Source organism: Eimeria tenella, genomic scaffold, assembly GCF_000499545.2.
Source record: "Eimeria tenella Houghton genomic scaffold, Eth_scaff26, whole genome shotgun sequence".
Taxonomy (NCBI): domain Eukaryota; phylum Apicomplexa; class Conoidasida; order Eucoccidiorida; family Eimeriidae; genus Eimeria; species Eimeria tenella.
In genome coordinates, this window is record NW_013542471.1 from 211,230 (window position 1) to 231,726 (window position 20,497).

General features: G+C 54.6%; 6 protein-coding genes across 6 annotated transcripts in view; 2 read left to right on the forward strand and 4 right to left on the reverse strand.

Annotated features, from left to right (window-relative positions):
- ETH_00024450 (uncharacterized protein) overlaps positions 1-1,425 on the reverse strand; it is a gene marked incomplete at both ends in the record, with an annotated part of 2,021 nt that extends 596 nt beyond the window's left edge. The window contains 2 exons of the mRNA XM_013375221.1: positions 99-601; positions 679-1,425. Of these exons, the coding sequence (XP_013230675.1) occupies positions 99-601; positions 679-1,425 (1,250 nt within the window). The remainder of the gene's footprint in view (positions 1-98; positions 602-678) is intronic.
- Positions 1,426-2,182: 757 nt separating this feature from the next.
- ETH_00024455 (UBX domain-containing protein, putative) lies at positions 2,183-4,158 on the forward strand (the record flags this gene model as incomplete). The annotated part of the gene is made up of 6 exons (XM_013375222.1): positions 2,183-2,193; positions 2,554-2,682; positions 2,910-3,038; positions 3,220-3,316; positions 3,586-3,833; positions 4,029-4,158. 6 exons carry the CDS (start codon positions 2,183-2,185, stop codon positions 4,156-4,158), a joined length of 744 nt encoding a protein of 247 aa, XP_013230676.1.
- Positions 4,159-5,948: 1,790 nt separating this feature from the next.
- On the forward strand, positions 5,949-7,501 carry ETH_00024460 (Phosphoribosyltransferase domain-containing protein 1, related; the record flags this gene model as incomplete). Its single annotated transcript, XM_013375223.1, has 6 exons — positions 5,949-5,956; positions 6,162-6,315; positions 6,488-6,600; positions 6,782-6,866; positions 7,067-7,224; positions 7,351-7,501. The coding sequence occupies 6 exons, from the start codon at positions 5,949-5,951 to the stop codon at positions 7,499-7,501; spliced, it is 669 nt and encodes a 222-aa protein (XP_013230677.1).
- An 810-nt stretch (positions 7,502-8,311) lies between these two features.
- On the reverse strand, positions 8,312-9,715 carry ETH_00024465 (uncharacterized protein; the record flags this gene model as incomplete). The annotated part of the gene is made up of 1 exon (XM_013375224.1): positions 8,312-9,715. One exon carries the CDS (start codon positions 9,713-9,715, stop codon positions 8,312-8,314), a length of 1,404 nt encoding a protein of 467 aa, XP_013230678.1.
- Positions 9,716-13,280: 3,565 nt separating this feature from the next.
- Positions 13,281-15,045, reverse strand: ETH_00024470 (uncharacterized protein; the record flags this gene model as incomplete). Its single annotated transcript, XM_013375225.1, has 5 exons — positions 13,281-13,425; positions 13,581-13,664; positions 13,812-13,899; positions 14,043-14,270; positions 14,493-15,045. The coding sequence occupies 5 exons, from the start codon at positions 15,043-15,045 to the stop codon at positions 13,281-13,283; spliced, it is 1,098 nt and encodes a 365-aa protein (XP_013230679.1).
- Positions 15,046-16,628: 1,583 nt separating this feature from the next.
- On the reverse strand, positions 16,629-18,731 carry ETH_00024475 (uncharacterized protein; the record flags this gene model as incomplete). The annotated part of the gene is made up of 3 exons (XM_013375226.1): positions 16,629-17,184; positions 17,420-17,835; positions 18,024-18,731. 3 exons carry the CDS (start codon positions 18,729-18,731, stop codon positions 16,629-16,631), a joined length of 1,680 nt encoding a protein of 559 aa, XP_013230680.1.
- Between the last annotated feature and the right edge of the window lie 1,766 nt (positions 18,732-20,497).

Sequence of the window (20,497 nt, forward strand, 5' to 3'; positions counted from 1 at the left end):
GCGCAGCAGCAGCAGCAGCAGCAGCGCCGCCGCGCCAGGCGTAGGCCTTGAGGGCCAGGGAGAAGGAAGCTGCTTCCAGGGCCCCCCTGAAGGCCGACTTGCACAGCAGCCCCTGGATTTGCTGCGCGCTGCGGACTCGAGACAGCAGCAGCAGCAGCTGCTGCTGCAGACTCTTCTCTGCGTACAGCACAAGGCCTGGGCAAAACGAAGTCAACAGGGGCAGCGGCCCAGAGCTCGGCAGCAGCAACGCCAAACCCGCTGCTGCTGCTCCTGCTGCTGCTGCTGCTGCTGCTGGTGCTGCTGCTGCTGGTGCTGGTGCTGCTGCAGCCCCCGCTGCAGCCCCTGCTGCAGCTTCTGCTGCATCGCCTGCTGCTGCCCCTGCTGCAGCCCCTGCTGCTGCTGCTGCTCTGCGTTCCTCGAGGAGGGCCTGGTGGCTGCGGAGTCTGCCTGCGAGCTCCTTGTGGGCCTCCAGGAGAGTCAGAGCTTCTGCTGCTGCTGCTGAGAAGACAAAGTCTGCGCCCAAGAGCCGAAAGAGAAAAGACAGCCGCCCAGCAGCAGCTGCTGCGGAGCAGCCGAAGTGCTGCGCCACTGCAGCAACAGACTGCGTGCTCAGCGACACACACACCACGCGCGGGCCTGCAGCAGCAGCAGCAGCAGCAGGAGCGGCTGCTGCTGCACCTGCTGCGCCTGCTGCTGCACCTGCTCCATCTGCTGCTGCACCTCCTGCCGCACCTGCTGCTGCACCTGCTGCTGCACCTGCTGCTTCACCTGCTGCATCTGCTGCTGCACCTGCTGCACCTGCTGCATCTGCTGCTGCTGCTGCTGCTGCTGCGACAGCAGCGCGAAGAGCTGCTCTGCTGACTGATGACCCAAAAGAATTCCTTCTGCTGCAGTTAAGCAGCCGCTGCAGCTAAGGCAGTCGGAGAGAGATATTTTGCCCACGCGGGTGAGGCCCTCAGCAGCTTGCGGCGCCGCTGCTGCTGCTGCCGCTGCGGGGGCTGCTGCGCTGCCTGCTGCTGCAGCCGCTGCGCCGGCTGCAGCAGCTGCGGCGGCGGGCGCGGGAGACAAGCTGTCTGCAGCAGCTGCTGCTCCTGCTGCTGCTCCTGCTGCAGCTTGCGAAGCGTCCGTAGCTGCTGCTGCCTTTCTCCCTGCCGCTGCTGCCTCTTGACTTGCTGCTGCTGCCTCTTCACTCGCGGCTGCTGCTGTTCGCTGCTGGGCTCTGCGGCGGCGGGGCCGGGCCGCCACCGCGCCCGCAGCAGCAGCAGCAGCAGCAGGGGCACTGGCAGCTGCTGCTGCGTCCCCGCTGCCCCCCGGGCTCTCCGTGCTGCTGCTTTGCTGCAGCAGCGGCAGCACACATTCCTGGGCGGGGCTGAGGTAGTCGTCGAGGCCCCCGAGGCGCACGGCGCTGCTGAAGGCCTCCGACATGAGCAGCAGGGGATAATCTCAAGTCTGGGGGCCCCCCTGCATGCATGCATGCGGCGCAGCAGCAGCTGGCTGCTGCTGCAGCAGCTGGCAGCAACTGGCAGCAGCTGGCTGCAGGTGGCTGCAGCAGAAGGAGGGCTGCAGGCGCCGGCACCAGCAGAGAAGGGGCCCCCACCAGCAGCAGCGCGCGCGGGCCAGAGCCGGCTTGGGGGCCCTTCTTCGCTCTATTTAAACAATCAAATGGCAATTATTTTCGAAATTTAATTCAAAACGGACAATCCAAGTTGCGGAAGACCCTCTTCTAACCCTGGCAGCCGTGCTGCCAGTTGTCTGCTGCTGTTGCTGAGCCGCAGCAGTATGACGGCCTTTGCTGCTGCTGCGCTGCGCTCGGGGGCGTTTATTTAGAACTTTGGGAACAATTTGGAGCCAATAAATGAAAATAAAGAAACTCTAAAAGCCCCAGTTGCCTTTTATTACTTCAGGGAAGAAGAAGTAGGACTTGTGGCGGGCTGCAGGCGGCAGGCGACGAGGGGCCCCCAGGGCAGCGCCGAGCGTCGTGACACCCCAAGTGTTGAAGTTTCTTTGCTTTTGCATTTGCTGAGAGTCTTTGCACAATAATTTTCTTTCGAAATAAATACCTTTACGCGGCAGACTCGAGCGAGAGCCCCCGCGTTCCTCCGCCACCGCAGGACCGTCTGCTGCTGCTGCTGCTGCTGCTGCTGCTGGTGCCGCCGCTGCTTCCCTTCTCCGCGTACGAGCCATGGCTATCAGGCGAGTTTGTGGAAAGCTGCTGCGTTCTTTGTGTGGCGCGCGGCTGGCTGGGTCTCTCCTGGGGGCCCGCAGCAGCAGCAGCAGCTGCTGCGGCTCCCTGCAGCGCCTCCCGCTGCAGCCGACAGCCCCCTGTAGCAGCTGATGCGGGTGCCCGCACAGCTGCACCTGCAGGGCGCTTCAGCTTCCCGTTGCTGCTGCTGCTGCTGCTGCTGCACGGGCGCGGCGGCGTGCTTGGCAGTGGTCCAGTGGCCCACTTGGGCAGTTTTGTGCGGTTTTGGACGCCGCTCGCAGCGTTCTGCTGCTGCTGCTGCGGGGTGTACGTACACCTGGCTGCTGCTGCGCTGCTGCTGCTGCATGCAGGTCCCTCGCGGACCTCCGGGGGTCCGGAGAAGATTCTCCAAACGAAAATGGAGCAACAAATTCCTTTTCGGGGGGCGAGAGGTCCGGCCTGGCCATTCAGAATCCCTCGTCAGCCTTCCCCAACGCCACGTGGGTCTTCCCGAGCTGCTGCTGCTGCAGCTGCTGCTGCAGCTGCTGCTGCAGCTGCAGCAGCGCGTGTGGAGTTTGCTGCTGCTGAGGCTGCAGCGGGCTTTGTCGCGCGCAGCCCTGCTGGCGTTTGCTGCTGCGCCTGTGCAACCCCGAACTGGGCTGTGCGTACACCTGAGCCTCGCTGCTGCTGCTGCTGCTGCGCTGCTGCTGTGCTGCTGCTGCTGCAGCGTGGGGGCAGCACCTCCGGGGGCCCGTCGAGTCTCCATTTACAAAAATGGATTTCGAGTTGACGAAGGAGAATTCCGGCCTTTCGGAGTTGAAGAAAACGACCACTTCGTCCAGGAACTCAAGGCAGGGTAAGTCCCTGCTGCTGCTGCTGCTGCTGCAGCTGCTGCTGCTGCTGCTGCTGCTGCTCCTGCTGCTGCTCCTGCCGCTGCTCCGGCTGCTGCTCCTGCTGCTGCCGCTGCTGCTGCTGCTGCCGCTGCTGCGGGCGCCGCCCCAAGTGTAGAGACACCGGCGCTGCTGCTGCGCCTGCAGAGTGGCGCCCAGAGAACTGCAGCAAGGAGGCCGCCAAGTCCATGTGCTGCTCGACGACCGCCACGAGGAAACCTACACTCCCCCCGCCCCTCCCCAGGTGGGCCGCTGCTGCTGCTGTTGCTGCTGTGCTGCTGCTGCTGCTGTGCTGCTGCTGCTGCTGTGCTGCTGCTGCTGCTGTGCTGCTGCTGGAGTGCCGCTGCTGCAGTGCTGCTGCTGTCGCAGTGCTGCTGCTGCAGCGCTGCTGCTGCAGTGCTGCCGCCGTAATACTGCTGCTGCAGTGCTGCTGCTGCTGCTGCTTTTGCTGCTGCTGCTGCTGCTGCTGGTCCTTTGAAATGTGCTGGTGCCTGTGGCTGTGCGGCTTTGCAGTATGTGCTGTTTGGAGGCGAAGGGCAGAGCCTTTCGGGGGACCGGACTTCGCCGAACCACCCGGCGGGTGCTGCTGCTGCTGCTGCAGTGGACGTGTCGCTTGCTGCAGCAGCAGCAGCAGCAGCAGCCCCAGCGGACCCCTCGGCTCCCAGGACGCAGATTTTGTTTCGCTTTCATGATGGCCAAAGAACTGCGCAGCACTTCCCCACAAGTGCAACAGTGCAGCAGCTCTTTGACTTTGTTGAAAGGCAAGTTGCTTTCGGCTTCGCGCAGTGTATGTACACCTGGAGGCTGCCACCGCAGCTCTTTGCAGAACTGGAATTCGGCATTTAAGTTCCACTTCAGCACTTAAATTCCATTTGCGTGCCCCACAACGGCCTAGAGGAGAACGCATTTAATGTTTGCTTCGTAGGAAGCTGCTGCTGCTGCTGCTGCTGCTGCAGGGTGGCCCCCGCGCCTGGAGGCTTCTCTTTGCTAGAGGGCTTTCCCCCCAGGCCGCTCTCGGCGGCCCGAAGTGCCACTCTGCAGGAAGCGGGATTGTTAAATGCAACTCTGTCTCAGAAGCTCTCATAATTGCATGCATTCGAAGCCGTAATTGCATGCAGTCAGAAGCCAGAATTGCATGCACTCAGAAGCCAGAATTGCATGCATTCAGAAGCTGTCAAAATTGCATGCATTGCGAGCAGCATTTGCATTTCGGGTGTACAGACACACCTGCTACGCGCCCGTCTGCAGAGCGCCGACACTGTTCACTCATTAATTTATTTTGTTTGCACTTTGTGCGGGCAGAGACAGGCGTGAGCCCATGGCGCGGCTGCACTTGCTGCTGACTAGCCACAGCAGCAGCAGCAGCAGCAGTAGCAGCAGCGCGGGCGGGCTCGTGGGTTTCTTTGCCAAAGTCGCCAAGCCGTGTTTCTGGGGCATGCAGGAAGCTGCCTTGCAGCCTTTTGAACTCGTGCCCTTTAGGTCTACGCTCGCAGCAGATGAGGTGCAGCAGCAGCAGCAGCAGCAGCAATTAAATAAGTCAGTAGCTCGCAGCAAGTCATTTGCAGCAGCAGCAATAGTAATTAAATAGTAGCTGCAGATCTACACAAGAATGGCCTCTCTAGGCTGCACAAAAGCTGATAAGAACCAGCAGCCCGAACAGCTGCACACTGCTGCTTCCCCCGCGGGACTGTTGGAGGCAAGAGCCCACAAAAATGCCCCTTTTCATTTATTGAATGGTCAGCTGGTGTTCGCTGGTGACTGGGAAAAGGCAAAGGACCAGTGGTGTGGTCCATTCGCGTCAGATCGGCTGGTCTCAGTCACTGGTTCTGGTGGCTGTGGCCACAGGGAGTGTGATCTGCTGCAGGCAAAAGGAAGGTTTCCTTTTGTCTTCGAAGTCAGAGCAAGTGTTTCAGAATTAAATAAAGATTTCCCTTTGTCTTGGAAGTCAGCGCAAGTGTTTTAAAGTTGAAAAATGCAGACAGGCGACAGGGAGCAAGCCTTCTCAAACCGGAAACATGAATGTGCAGAGAACTAGTGGGAGAGGTTTTCGTGGGTTTGGCTGAACAGCTCCGCTGTGGACTCAGGCCTTCTGCCACAGCTCCTCTTTGAGAAATTAAATGAATTGAAATGAATTGAAGAGCGTTAAGCCGCGGTGTTAGCTGGGCACACGCTCTTACAGCGCGTAGTATAAAATACTGCAAGACACTGCGTCTAGAGGCTTCCAAGGTCACTTTTGGGGGCCGCAGCACATCGCTGCTGTGAATTAGAAGAAACTACAACAAGAAATCAAAAAAATTTTGCCTTATCTGCCCGCATGCTCTCTGCTGCTGTGGTTAAATGGCTGACGCGTTGCTGCTTAATTTGAACGCTGTGTTCCGCGGCTTCAGGAGAGCGACTCCCACGCCAGGAGAGCCCCCCAGTATAATTTTCCCTGCAAATACCAATTAAATTGAATCTAAATAGTCTAGGCACCGGCTATATTCAATTTCGAGGCTTTATGGCACAGATGGGGGGCGGTTTGCTGCAGGTTCTTGACGTGCAGTGGCTTGTGGGTGGACCAGACCAAATGCAGTTGGGTCTTTGCACGCTTTAAAATAGGGGCTGCTGCTCGCCTGACAGTAGCAGTTTAATGTGTCTGGATTTAGCAAGACAGAGTATTATCAACTCTTGAAGTTACGCTGGCGTGGGCGTGCTTTTTGAGCGCGTTGCAACGCACTATTCGCCAGCGGGGAAATTCAAAGGCCGAGTGAAACTGCGCCTCCAATTGCCCTGCAAATTCGGGCTTCTCCGGCCCGAGTTCGCAGCCAAACACTTTAAGATTGTGCATCTTTTGGGGGAGCCTCTTTTGCAAAAAAGTTCCCCGGGCTTTCCCGAAGATGTCGAGGTGAGTTGCTTGCCCAACGCTGCGCACGCTGCTGCATGTGGCACTGCAGCAATTTGTGAAATTGGTGCAGCCTCAGCTTATTTCTCCTGCTGTGAGGGTGAAAGGCAGCTTTTGTGGTGTCTGTGAAGCCAAAATGTGCCCGCGAATAGAGTCCTTTTCGAAATCGACAGGAAGAACCCAGAAAGCCTGTTGTGTTTCTCTTCAGCTTCAGCGAAAAGCAACTCGGGAGTGACCCAATTGAAGTCCAAGATGGCCATTTGTACACCGCCGACCAAATATGCATTCCTTCTACCTGCGCCGGACATGTAAAAGGCATTCTCATTCCGCAGGGGCTGTTGCGCGACAGAATAGAGAAGATGGTAAGAGCATGTTTCAGAAGTTTCTGTAAACGTGGATTCAGCAAAATCTGTTCAGACTCATTTGAGGTCCTTTTTTCAGGCTTTTGTAATTGTATTTACTTCAGTCAGCAGCCTGAGAGTAGCTCTCCTGTCTCCGAGGCCGGTGTGTTGAATCTTTTTTTGTTTCCTTCAGGCCTACGACATTCGCAAACACTATAAGGAAGGCGAGCTCCACTTGCTTTGCCTTTTGAAGGGCGCTCGTACCTTCTTCGGCGACCTCAGCGCCTCCATTTTCAAGCAAGGGAGGTCGGCTCTCTTGCGAGTTACTGTGTTATTTTTTTGAACAATTCAAACCCGGGGGGAAACAAAACAATTTTCATCGGCTTGTTTTGCATTTTGTTCTTCTCTTTAGCATTGTTTCTCTATTTTTTCTGTAGCTAGCGGGCTAAGAGTCACATTTTTCCCTGCGGCTGCGCTTTCCTCTTAGCCTAGAGAGCAGTGGCCGCAGCCTCGAGCTCTTTCACCACTACGTGCAAATCAGCACTTACCGAAACTGCGCAGCAACTGGGCAGGTGAGGCTTCACTAGATGAAGCGAGAAGCAGTTTCTGTGCGTAATCCCGCGCCTGCAGCCCCAGTGCCAAACCCGAAATTCTGAACCCTTAAGCCCAAATTGCACGCTCTAGGGTTAAGCAAGTTCTGTTCTGGGGGCCGCAAAATGCAATTTAATGCATTTCTTGACCCTTTTGCCGGGTCAAATGCTGCTTAACTCAGGTGAAGTTCGTCGCAGACAAGCTGACATGCCTGAAGGGCAAAGACGTGCTCATTGTTGACGACGTTGTGGAAAGCGGAAACACCTACAGACATGTCCGGGAGTGGCTGGCCCAGTTCGAGCCCAAAAGCGTGCGCACTGTTGGCCTTTTGCAAGTCAGGTGGGCCCTGGGCCGTCGAGTTTCAAACAAGATCTGCAGGACCACAGCGCTGCTTTCGAATGCTGCACAGCCCCCTGTGTGGGATAGACCGCCCTCTTGGCGCGATCCGTTGTTCTATTTCTGCAGAGTCAAGGAAAAGATGCCTCTGGTGGACTTCGGATTTACAGGACCTACGGAGTGGTTTGTCGGGTACGGAATAGACTACAACGATCGCTTTCGGGAAGTGCCTCATCTGTGCGTTCTGAGCGACGAAGCGAAAAAAGCCCTCGCCGTGTGACTACACGGAGCTGCAGCACTCCGCTGCTACACATGACTACACGTAACTGCGGCAATCTGCGGCAATCTGCGGCTAGATATTAGGCATCTGAGGAGCTGCAGAACACGCATTCAAGCAAAGTGCGCCCTCAGTGGGGCTGCTTTCTGCTTTGCTGTTCGCTGGCAGAGGCACGTGCCTGCTGCTAGCTAGATGGAAAAGAAAAACTTTGTTTCGTTTCACTTGTCCAGCATGAGGCAAAAGGTCAAATGTATCCGACTGTAGGAATGTAGTTTCAAAATCCTCGAAACGGGTATTTACAATAGGCGCGGGCTGCCCAACACATGAAATTGAACGTGAGCAGTGTACCCCCGGACTGTGGAAACGTCACAGCCGCATATGCCTGTTGAGGACACTTTGGCTTCATAGCTATCTATCTAACTTGCTGGAGGTGTTTTCTGGAACCTACGCAGCGATTCATGCAGTCAAGACTGACCGACAACAATGAGGTGCACGGCAAGACCCCCAGCAAGCCGTACGGCGCAACGATGCATGCAGTGCCTCGCCCCATGCCAAATGTCCACCACTCAACTTACAAGGCGAATTTTTCGCACCTGACATTGTAAGACTGACACCCGATGGCCAGCGCGGCCGCGCAGAGGCTGCTGGCCTGGGAAGCTCGCCGACGGCGTGCAGGCGCTGTACTACGCCGGAACGACACAGCATGGCTGCTTGACAAATAGAACACAAATGCAGCAGAAAAGAGAACTTGGAAGGAACTGAAGGCCTCGGAAGCGCCGCTACGAGCTGCAGCGCGGCGCGCGCAGCGGGAGGTCACTTGTACAGCAGCGCGAAGTACAGGCCAGACATGATCCCCAGGATCAGGCTGACGATCGCGACAGGCCCCACGTGTTTCTTGTCGGCCACGTTCGGGACAGCGTCGACGCTGTAGATGAAGGCCAGCGTGGCGAACCAGCCGTGGGAAACGGACAACAGCACCATTTCGAAAAGCTGGAACCAGAAAGCGTTGAAGACCGCGCTGCCCGCGAGGTGCTTGCTGAGGAAGAACGGGGCGTAGAGCGCGAAGCGCAGCGCAGTCAGCCACGGCAGCAGCCGCGGCGAAAACAAAATTAAGCCTTTCAAGAAACGCCCCTGTTCTGCGTAGGCGCAGAGGGACTTGCCCAGCGTGTCGCCGAAGGGGAAAACGCCCAGCAGCCACACCAGGTGGTTCTTGGGGGCCCCCTCGGTGGCCCACTGGAGGGGCCCCACTCTGGGGAAGAGGTTGCAGGTGACGAAGAACAGGGCGAAGACGCAGGCAATGGGCACGCCCGAGTGCCGCAGCACGGTGCACAGGGGCCTGCGCTTCTCCGCCGGCGCAGCAGCAGCAGCAGCAGCCACCGAGGCCACCTCCTGCAGCTCCGTGCAGCCGCTGCTGCTCCTCGCCACCTTCTCCGGAGAACTCTCTGCGCGCGCCTGAGACACCGCCAGCCGCGCCCCCGGCTGCCGAATGCTCAGGGCCATCAACAGGATGCACACGAGGCCAACTGCAGCACTGACAGCAGCAGTGGCGTTCACCAGCGTGGCCACGTCTTCGCGCACAGTGATGTCCACTGCGGTGTAAGACAAAATGCCCACAAGCACCACCGAGAAGATCGCCCCGAAGCCCTGGCCCGCGCTGTACACCCCCACCTGGTTCACGGGCATTACGGCCCCGTAGGAGAAGCCGCTGCCCTGCACGAGGCCGCTGCCGCTCCCCAGCACCAGGCACAGCGCATGCAGCAGGGCTATGCGGGTGTTCAGGGGCCCGTAGATCACGCACGGGCCCAGCACGCCGCACATCACCGAGCCCAGAAACAGCCCCAGGTGCAGCCAAATCTCCTTCAGGGACCCCGCAAACATCAAAAACACCTGCACCGCCAAATTCCCCACCTGAAACACCCCCAAAAGCGAGTTTCCCGCGTCCCACCCGTCCAGAAACTGCTCCGTCATGTACGGCAGCAGGTACAACACGTTGTTCCACGCGAACAGCGAGCTCATCCCCAGAAAGAAAAAGGCTGTCGTCGTCGCCCACCACTCGCAACGAGATATTACAACCTTTCCCCCCGCAGAAACCGCTTTTGCAGAGTCTTCGCTGCCCTTCGCGGGCACGTCGATCGCCGTAGAGGCCACATCAGGCTTCGGTGAGGAAGTGCCCCGAGAGGCGGCCTCCACGGCCTCTTTGTGCCCGTCCACAGACATACCCTTGACAGGAACTTGAAATGCAAGATCAGAATTTTCTACAGACCGCCGCTACTTGTTTTCGTCGTAGGAGTGCTTGTTGCTGTGCCCCACAGCTCGATTTCCTACGCCGCGCCTAAACACCGCGCGGGCCACCTTAAATTCGCGGTAAAAAGTCGACCAGATTAAAAACTCTGAATTAAAAAAAGAAAAAAGACGCAGAAAAAACAGATGTGGATGTGGAAGCCGTCTTTGTCCCAGGTGTGTTTACAGTTCCCGTGGCTTTCTCAGGCAACCACAACGGTCAGCTCACAGCACGTTCGTGAGCGACGGCACCAGCATGCGGCACGTTCTAAAAAAATGGCCCATAACAAATTTATTTCCGCTCAATTACCACTTTCAATTTATAAATTATCATAATTCCGTTTATCAGAACATCCAAATGCAAAAAGACCCAGTGAACTCTAAACGTTTTGCCAGATCCTTTCTGGGCCACCGCCACGTGGGGTAGTGCGCAATGCTGGCATCGAAGCGGAAGGACAAATGAATTATACCAAAGCTCATCTTGTTTTAAAATTAATCATAACCCATATTTGTGGTGATTATGGGCGGAATATGGTGTTTTCTGTAGCTCAACACTACTGGCCCCTTACAGGTAGTGGCCGGTGTCGCTTCTCACTACCACCACGCGCATCACCCTACGTGCAAACTGAGATTAAAGCCTCATTCATCCTACGAATATGTTAACAATGGCGAACTACGCTAACTAAGAGACCTGGATTCTTTTCAGACTGATACAAGCTAAGTCCTTCCTGTTAAAGGCAGGTTTTGCCACCAGACGCTGCAGTGACGCTTCTGCAATGCGCTGCAAAGTTCTAGTATCGTGCCCTTGAAGCTCCCTCGTTTGCACCAAGGTTAATAAAGTGCTCAGCGCTAACTTGGCACTCTTACTGGGGAGCTTGAGGCACCGCGTTTCTTCAATCGCACGTTCGGGGTGATGGGGCGATTCGAGGGGGGAAGTGGGCAGCTCATGATGCTCGCAGATAGTGCTTACCAGGATCTGTAGCTAAAATTCATACCAGACAGGCGCTACAAACCTAAAATGAGGGCTGATCGAAGTCTATAGTCACAAAGCGTATTAGACAGGCTTATTAGACAGGCACTGGCAAGCACCAGAGAATTTCGATACGTTGGCTACGAAGAGGCACATTTCTAACAGATTTTAGCCACACAAAGTCGGTGGCCTATTTATTGGGGCTCTTGCTGTCAATAAAGGCTTTCAGAATTTGAATGGGCAAAGGAGTCCGTCGTGCACCAGCCTGTCTGTCCCACCTCCGATCTGCCAGCCCCTCAGCGTCTAAATACAAAAAAAAAACAAGATGTCTTTGCATGCGCAGAAGGTATAGACTGAACTGTTCAGCCTAAGTAACTTGCACTTGCAACTCCATACCAGGGTGCATTGTAGCCTAATGGCAGCTGCTCGCCGCCATTCCATTTTCGCCAACAGCTATTTTGGGCAGCGCGCCATTGCGAGGTCATTCAGAGATCTTTTCCAGATACTTTCTAGTGCAAAATTGTGCGTCAGTTTGCCGCTGTTACTTTACTCGCTGTAGCGAGTATCTTTCGTTCACTAGCTGCATTAATGTCTAGCGTCTTCCCATACATTTCCAGGAACTCCAAAACCTAGGATTGCATTTGGTGTTAGAAATATACTATTAGGCAGGAGAGAATAGCTTTACGTACAGGGCCTGCTGTCTAGAAATCCCTGGAACTCTAAGCGCAGGCTCTCTCCGCCTGACCCATCTGCCTCTCTCAGGCAGAATGAAGTGAAAAATGTTTCGACGCAACTATTCCAGCCCTACACTGATCTGTCTTGAAGATAAAAAGAGGCAAAATAGCTGTTGTTTTGGAAAAGAAACTACTGGGAACCAAGCATGCAAAGTTTCGCCCAGTAGCTCGCCACTGAAGAGCCAGAAACGCAACCCGCATTGAAAGCCAAGGAAACAGTAGAGCTCTGATTCCCTTTGCAGCACAGGCCTAGTATCGTTATCACTATTCTCTTTGCTGTTCCTCACTGACTGTCTTAGTTTCCCTGAATTACACTCAAGCAGCTTGCGTTGTTTAGGGGCCTCATCCTCACGAATGTTTCGCCTGTTGAATATCTTGGTGTGTAAAGCCTCGTAGAGCTGTTTACTACATGCCTAGGATTGTGTGTGGTGTTAGAAATATACTGTTAGGGAGGAGCGTATGATTTCACGTACAGGGCCGCAACTTTTCGTAGTCTTGTTTCTTGCCACTGCGTTCATTCCAATTTGTCCGCGGTCGCTGAGCGCACTAAAGCTTATTAAGGCTTTTGAGCAAACAACTACTACTGCATGAAAGCCTGTGAGTCCGCAGGGCCAGGCAAACGTCGCCTGAAGTTAAAAGAAATAAATAATTCAAGAATAATTACAGCCGTGCTTTACATGTAAAGTCTACAGCCTCGCTTCCACCTTTTCATCGAGTAAACAATTTCATTCGCCAGCTGCTGCTCAGCGCAAAAGATTCTGGCTAGTTTCTCGTTTACACCTCTCCCCTAGAGGAATCGCGGCGCACCGTAGCACGTTTGAACGCATGCATGAGCGTATCAGCATGCCAGCATACGTAACATTTAAGCATGTGTAGGCACTCACACAATCTTCCAACTGGGCTTTTACCTGTTTTGTGCAGCTTGCGTAAGTGGCGTGTCTCGGAACGTCCTGCGTCTTCAGCGTGGCACGAAATGAACTAATCTGCTTAGCAGCGTGCTGGTAGTGTCACTCCCTGAACTGGGCTGTTAGCTTAGGACCTTTCGGGGATTAGCTAGACTTCTAACACTACGTAGGTGTCTTAAAGCCTCTGCCAACAAATATTCGCAAATGTAAGGCTACCTGAAATGGTAATGACGTTAGATTGAAACACGGTGTGAGTTCAAGAACAAGAAGAGCTTGTCAAGACGATGCCGTGTTCTAAACCAGTAAGTAGCCTTCGTTGACTCAACAACATAGCTACTGGAGCCTAAAACAGTGCATCACTGCGGCTGATTTAGAAACAGATGGCGCAAACACAAACGCATCAACTCAGTGTAAAAGCATCGCTAGCCGCTTCTGCGTTCCCTGCTGCTTAACGCCACAATCGAATCCATCAGCAGATAATGATTCAGCTCGGCTTAGACAGCAGGACACACAAAACGTGAAGCGTTGAGGCCAAATTGTTGAAAAAAAACCTGCTCTTTTAATGCAGCAAAGGTGCGTGTACGCATTGGCCCCTCAGGCCACGCTGCGTGTCTGTATGAATCAAACACGGCGCCAGCTGCCTCTGACTTCTTAGGAAAGAGAGTCGCCTCAGCAACCCTTTTCGCCATACTTCAACAGTCCACTAAACATGCAAAAGTTGACTATATGGCAAGGCTGCAAATGCTTCTTGCCGCGTTCGCTAGAGCGCCTGCTTACGCCGCCAGGTCAGTTGTAGCCTGGCATTCACTGTGCATGTTTCGCATGTCTAGAAAAATGAATGTATGAATGCAGGAAATGCAGCTCTTCATTTCCCATAAGCCGCAGGTTATTTCCTACGTATTGTTATCACCCTCCTTGTTAGCGTCTGCCTTGTTACCTTTTCCCCTAAACGTCCTCCAAACCCTTTGAGCTCTTTCAGCTGAGTCCGCTGCTGCTTGGAGAGCTGCGTTGCCGAACGTGGCCCAGTCGGATGCAGCCCTGTCGGCGCAGCCACAGCTCCACAAAAAGCAAGTATATCAGCTACCACCAGATCAGCTGATATTTGGAACCTGTGCTATTCACTTTTACAGAACACACACTGACGAAACCGTTTGTCCTTCTTTGTGCACTAAGTGCGAAATATGAAACAGCACCTGTGGAAGACCTCCGAGGTCGCACTTGAAAGCCTCGACAAAGTAGACGGCATCTGGCGGAGCGACTGAAGCGAAACCGAAACCCTGAACGAAACGTACAAACCATTTTGAGGAAGAAGCAGATATCACGACAAATCACTTCGCCTCACTTTTGAAAAGAGTTCAATAGACATGAGAGCTGCAACCAGAGGTTCTAAGATAGCAAAAGTCAAATGATTAAAATGGTCTCACGTATCAGAGGCCATCCGGCTAAGAGCTTCTCTGTCGCTCAGCGTCGCTCTCAGAGTCTGTGCAACAGCCCGGGATACTCCAACAACCGCTGTGGGCACAAAAAAGGCACCGGCACCAGGAGCAAAAGCCTATCTTTCGCCTTGGCGAATGAAAGGGGGAGTTCATTAGTGCCGTCTAAGAGCTGTTGCTGTTGCCTTGCACCTGCAACAGCTACAAGAGCCACAAACGCACAAGGTAAGGCTTTGGAATCCGTGGATTGCGAGACAGGTTCGTCTTCCTCTATATCGGAAAGCACGAGGACTGGCGCTGCTGCTGCTGCTGGTGCTGCGCTCTCCCCATCTGCTTGCGGCTCATGACCTGATTCTCCAGCAGACTTCGTCAGACGCATGCGTTGAGGGGCTGCCCAAAGGCTACGGCACGCAATGAGCAGCGGCGGCGTTGGGTGCCACAGCATCTCTCCTGCAAACAAGAATGAAACAACATGAATGCGAGACTCGGAGGTACCTAAATCTGCAGATAAAAGGGCTGAGTAAGGGATGCATTATATTTACGTTTGTATACAAAAACCCCCGTTAATGTATGCATGCATGTGCCTCTATCTTCCTCTGTTGTTTGATTGTGCATGCAATGTGCCAACCGCTGCAGCAACTTGCGTTCACTCCGCGCTGCCTTACGCCTTACCGAAGCAGATCTGGAGTTCTTCGCCGTCTTCTCCCAAAGGCGGGTCCTCCTTCACCCTATGCATAACTGTAAACTCCCCCTCAATGGCTTTCGTTTCTATGCTGTTGCGTTCCGTCGGGGCGGATGAAGGCAAGAGAGCAGCAAACATGCTTGCGGGTTCTTCCCACCCCTCGCCTTCATTCCAATCTCCAGGCGCTGCTTCTACCTCTACAGGAGCCACATTGTCTAGTATGCGTAGCACATCGTCGCCAGCCTCTGCGTGACCCCTCCTGGAGGCCGCAAAGCCGCCACTTGAACTGGCGGTACCGGTGTACTTTTTACTAGCAGGAGAAGCATCTGCGGAGTCTGAAGACTGGCTTTCATCTCCTGCCACCAACACAACTCGTGAAAACACCGCTGCGTTGCGGCCAGAGTCAATCAGGCCAAAGCAACCCCACTGCCTTCCGTGCATCCACCCGAAGCCTCGGCAGCGCTGGAGCATCAGCCACACCGGCAAGTTGGTGGTGTTTGCATGGCTGTCATTACTGTCGCTCTCTACCCCTGCATGTCCCATTATGGCCTCTATTAGCTGCGACTCAAGAGGCTTCCATAGCTTCCTCGTTAAATGGCCTTACAGGGCTAGGGTGTGGCAGCTTCACTGTTAGATAAGGGTCTCAGCCCTGCGTTGGAACGCCGCTTGTTTGTATTCAGTTATACGCCTTGATTCCCCGCGTCATAATACCCTCTAGGGCTAAGAGTTGCACTTGAGGGACTCTCTTATGGTGGTCACATGGACAAGTCCACCCGCTTGCCTCAAGAAGTTGCCCGAAGATTGTAAATTCGCTCTACCACTTATTTCATCTTTATCATTTATATTAGGTAGTGGAGAATAATTGGTGTGAACAAACGCTGTTTCACGAAGGACCACAACTTACAAGTCAAGCCCCAACAAACAGGGGGGCCTCAGCGTGAGCAAAACCCTCACAAACTGTAGAGTTGCGTTTCAAGTTTAAATAAGTCATCCATAAATACAATAGATCTGCATGAATTTGAGTGATAGGGGACGGATAGTTCCAGGGCCAGTATTCCCCGCCCCTGCGGAGCTGCTTTTTGCTGTCAAATTGTCTGATATTAGCAATGTCCGATCCTCCCTACAAGAGAGGCTCAGTATGAAGCAGCCAGTCCCGAATAGCCGCAGTTTGCTGAGTAAAGGGTCCGTAACATTATGCTGCTTGTGTGCATTTCACACTAACCTAAGAAGGCCGTTCTGTTCATGGACTCTACTGCTCCGCGTGAGAAGGATCAGTCCAATTTGAAATAAGGTGAATGGCATGCTGTTTGGCTCAGGTTCTGAAGCGGCCGTAGCCCTTTCGACACACGGTGTGCGAGTTGCCTGATGCAGCTCTTCGGCCGCTAAGTTCGTCTGGAGCAGCCTCAAGGCTTCATGATCTCGATGTTCTACCGGATACGGAGTTGTGACTTAATCCTCATCAAGACACTAAAATTGGGGAAAGATGTCACGTGAAAATATCAGTGCTTCTTCCCCTTAGATACAGTCAAGTCTACTGTGCCCCTCTGCCGCTGAGTTCGGCACACGACAACGGTCCCGTTAAACCAAACGATAGTAATGTGAAAAGACGGAAAGTTCGGATGCGATCTAAATGAAAATGAACTTGCTCTGCAGAGGATGTCCAACGAGCGCATTGAGCCACTGGAGGCTCTTCCATTATCAGCCTTTCCCCATTGGCGGCTCTTCCGTTATCAGCCTTTTACCATCCAAGCAGACACAACTGGGGTTCCCTGCTTACCTCCAACGACAGTGTTTCGATTCTGAAAACGAGAAGTCCCGTTTCGTTTCATTGTGCGGCGCCTCTCCCGCATGCTAGCACCCTGGCCCCCTCCTCTGCCCGTGCTGGCGGGCCGTCTGGCGTGTTCACAGCTGCTTCCAGGCCCCAATGAACCAAAAAGACGAACTACCCGCAGGCGCTGCCTCGACGCAGCAGTGTCTGCGGCAAAGTCTAGAAAAACTGGCTCATGCAGCACTTCTGTGGGTGCTAAAAAGGACTAAAGCTGCAGTGACCACTCCATGTGCACTTGCAAAGGCAGAGCGCAGCGAAAGCGCCCCTGCCATCGTGGCTTTCTCTATGATCTAGCAAGCTACTCCAAGAACCACAAGACGCGGTTGTTGCGCTCGCGCCGGCGATTCTGACTTCGCAGCTGCTGCCTCTCCACGAGGGCGTTTCCCGTCTGCCCCCACCAAAGCCGCTCGAGCTCTGCTGTGGCTACAGAGGGCACCCCGGGCCCCACTGTCACTGCGCCCGCTGAGCCCTCTTCATCTCCCTCAATATCGTCTTGCACGCTAAAGACAGATGCTGCAGCAGCAAGGGCTACGGAGACCCCAGGCATCGGCTCCGCCGCATTGGCCAGCGCAGCAGCAGCAGCAGCAGCGTAAGTATCGGGCTGAATGTCGCTGCTGCAAGCCCGCACCGCAGCCAGTGTGGTAGATGCCTCCGCCGCGCTCGCAGCTGCTGCCTCCTGGCTGTGCAGCACAGTGCCCAGGCCCCAGAACTTGCACTTCGTGCTGACTCGCAGCGAGTTCTGCAGCCACAAATCTGCAGCCCTAAGCGCCTCATCGGACTCGGCTGTCAGATCTGCTGCATGCGTCGCGTGCGCTGACATGTACAGTGACACGTCTTCTCTCGCTTCTCTCAATCTGAAAGACAAGCGGACACAAAAAGGGAAAGAGGAAAATTAAGGGATAATCAAAATGTTGTGTAGCACAGCAGAAGCCACAGTTTGTTGCATGAACGGAGCAAGTGCACCAAATGCGCTTCGCGCATGCAAACTGCATGCGTACACTTCGCGCTGCAGCAGCAACGCCGCCCTTAGCGATGCCAAATAAGGGTAATAAAAGAATTAAAAGAACGGGATCAGGGAAATGCACTCACTGTGAGTGGAGGCAAGCGACAGCCTCTACGTAGCTCTCCCGTTCCTGCTGCAAGCCCTCAGCCAGCCGGATGAGCTGCTGCTGCTGCTCCACACTCTTCTGCAGCAAGTCAGGCCGAGGATATGTGCCCGAAGCAACGCAAGCGTGCAGCTGATGCAGCCAGTTGTAAGGTCCCTCTGCGCTGCTGCAGGTGCTGCTGGCTGGAACGCCGTTGGAGTCGGCGGGCTGCTGCCCGCTGCTGCTGCTGCTGCTGTTGTTGTTCCACTGAGGCGACACGTCTTGTGTCCCTGCGGCTTCAAGTGGCGCCTGGTCTGCTGCTGCTGCTGAAGCCAGCTGCAGCTGCATGCGCTCTTGACGCCTCGCATGCTCCGAGTGCTGCAGCGCTTGAGTCAGTTGCTGCTGCCGACACTCCAGGTCCTGCATCCCACAACCCGCACCACACAGAACCAATTAATTGACAATTTGCTTTTTGAGCCTTATTGTTCGAAATTAATCACCACTAGGCCACAGCAACAGAGCTGAAACACATAACATGCTGCCAGCTGCAGCAGCAGCAGCTGCAGCAGCGCCGCGGGCACTGCAGCACAACTTTGCGAATTTCTTACCTTGAGCTCCTCTTTTGCTGCGCCAAAGGCAGCCTTGTACAAGTCCCGCTCGGCCAGCAGCTGCTGCAGCAGCTGCCGGAGATCTCCGCTGCCAGCTGCGGAGTCTGCAGAGGCAAGCGCGCTGATCAGCCCCCTCAGCTCGCCCCCAATGGAGGCGCTGCTGCAGCAGCTGCTGCCGCTGCTGCCCCGCTGCAGCTGCTGCACTGCAACACTCGATGTTGCGTCGGACGATGGCTGCGCAGGGCAGGCCCTGCAGCCATCGTTGCTGTCGCCCCCGTTAGACTGCTGCGTTCCCTGAGGCCTGTCAATGGCAATGACGTGAAGCGCAAGGCCATTTTGCTCCTGCATGTGCGTCGGGTGTTGCTGCTGCTGCTGCTGCTGCTGCTCATTGTTTTCCGGCGCCGTGTCGTCCGAGCTCGGGGTGGTGAGGCGTTCGGGCTCCTCCGTGAAGTGGACTGGAGACTGCGCCTCAAGCTGCAGCTTCTGCTGCTGCTCCTGCTGCTGCTGCGAGCTGAAGGGCACAGACCCCTCGGAGCCCGAAACGCAGGTGGAAGCAGCTACGTCTACTGCGGACTCCCACGGGGAGTGGAGGCGCGGGGGCTTTCCCCTCGCAGCAGCAGCCTCAACAGCTTCCACTGCAGGAGATATTGCGGGCAAGACTGCAGCCCCCGCGGGGAGAGCCACTTCGTGCACTGGCCCATTCATCATAGCCTGCAGCGGCCGGGAGTGGCCTGCCGATGCAGCAGTAGCTAGACGCGGCGCGTTCGCTGAGGTGTCAAAGAGCAAAAGAAGATACTCCTAGTGACACATCTGGCGCTGCTGAAAATTCAGGTGCAGTCTAAACCAATACAAGTCTCCGTGTAGTGTGAAAGAACACGCGAAGAGCCGTCGCACCCGAAACATGCGCTGCTGCTACAATTACCCTCCTGGGACGCGAAAGCCGAAGCCCTTCAGGTTCAAGCTTACGCAGAAGGAAGCAAAAAATTGTCGGCACGGCTACAATTCAACAGCCAACCCGCCAGCCACTGCAGTACCCTTCTGCATGTGGTGGAGGACCAGCTGTTGGTCTTGGGCGAGGGACGGTAGGTTTTCGCTTGTGAGCTGATTTTAAAGGGTCTACGAAAATGGAATCTGCAGAAGATAACAGTTTTTATGCGCAGGAATGCGCACGCCCGAGGTTTCACCTGAGGGAGGAGCACTGCGGTGCAGACAGGCGCTGTCGACTTGAGGCCTCAGGGCGAAGGTAGGTGTAGTGACCTCCTCTCAAAATGAAACAATAGTTCTAACATCACAAACTACAGAAGAGTATTTTGTTTCACTTTGGCGTTGCTACCAGACGCATTATGTCGCGTGTTCGCCGTTCGCTACAAACTTGAACTGGCCAGCACTGGACACGGCGACTTGAAAGAGCTGTGGTCTACTTAGCACTTCGCACCGGCGACATAAGCCTCCAGATGCCGTCATCTTGTGACATTATTCTCACAGATTGTCGGTTTTTCACTGCTACCACAAACATGTGCATAATTCCCAGTGTCACTGCTCCACAGTGCGCAGTTTTCGATACTGTTGGTGAGCCGCTGCGATGGGAGAAACCAACTCTACGCAGCCTCAAATAGCAAGCTCGCCGTCAAAGGAGTCTGGCTATCCCTATTAGGTCGCTTTCAAAAGTGTGGCTAGTAACCAGCCTCTTTTGAAAACAACCTTACCACTTGAGGCTGTGTAGAGTCGGCTTGCTCTAGCAAAAGCGGACTTCCACCTTTCGTCATCCAAGTTGAGACCTGAAGCTCAGTTAGATAATTGCAACTTTTACTAATAGCTCACTTGTCTCATCAGTCTGTGGACAGTGCCACTACCTAATGGAGAGGCTGCTTGGACGCCTTCCGGTCTTGCCATTGTATTGCATGTCTCAGGCATCTTAAAATTTTTTTGCAAAGCCTTATTCTCGCACTTTCTGACTTTTGGAATACGTACGAGATTTTGCAAAACGATGCGGACTAGGCCGTTTACTCCTCTCGTGTTCTGCACCTTCTGGACGGATTTGTCCGAAGCCCACTAGGATCAAACTTTGGAACAACGCCTGCACAGAACTTGTGCGGGACATTAAAGGATCGCTCATTTTCGTGGCTGAGCTGGTTTGCGGAAGGAACTGAGTTTTGAAGCAGCTGAGAAAATTCCAGCCCTCCTGAATTCTCAAAGAAATTAGCACTCTGCCCGCTTGCCCGCTCAACCAGATGTGGAATTCGGTAGAAACATCCACCAACTCAGAATTTGCCTTTATGCACCGATTCTTTTCTCTACGTTTTGCTCTCACGAGACCAGTGAACCCTCCTGCTATATAGGCTGGCTTTCTGGGCTTTCTGGATACCTTTTCAGTGCCATCTCCTTTCCTGGCAAAGAGAACGTTACCAAAGCACTTGTCGGGCACTACAGGAAGGCCACTCTCAACTTAGCTGCTCTTCAGAAACAAACTGTCA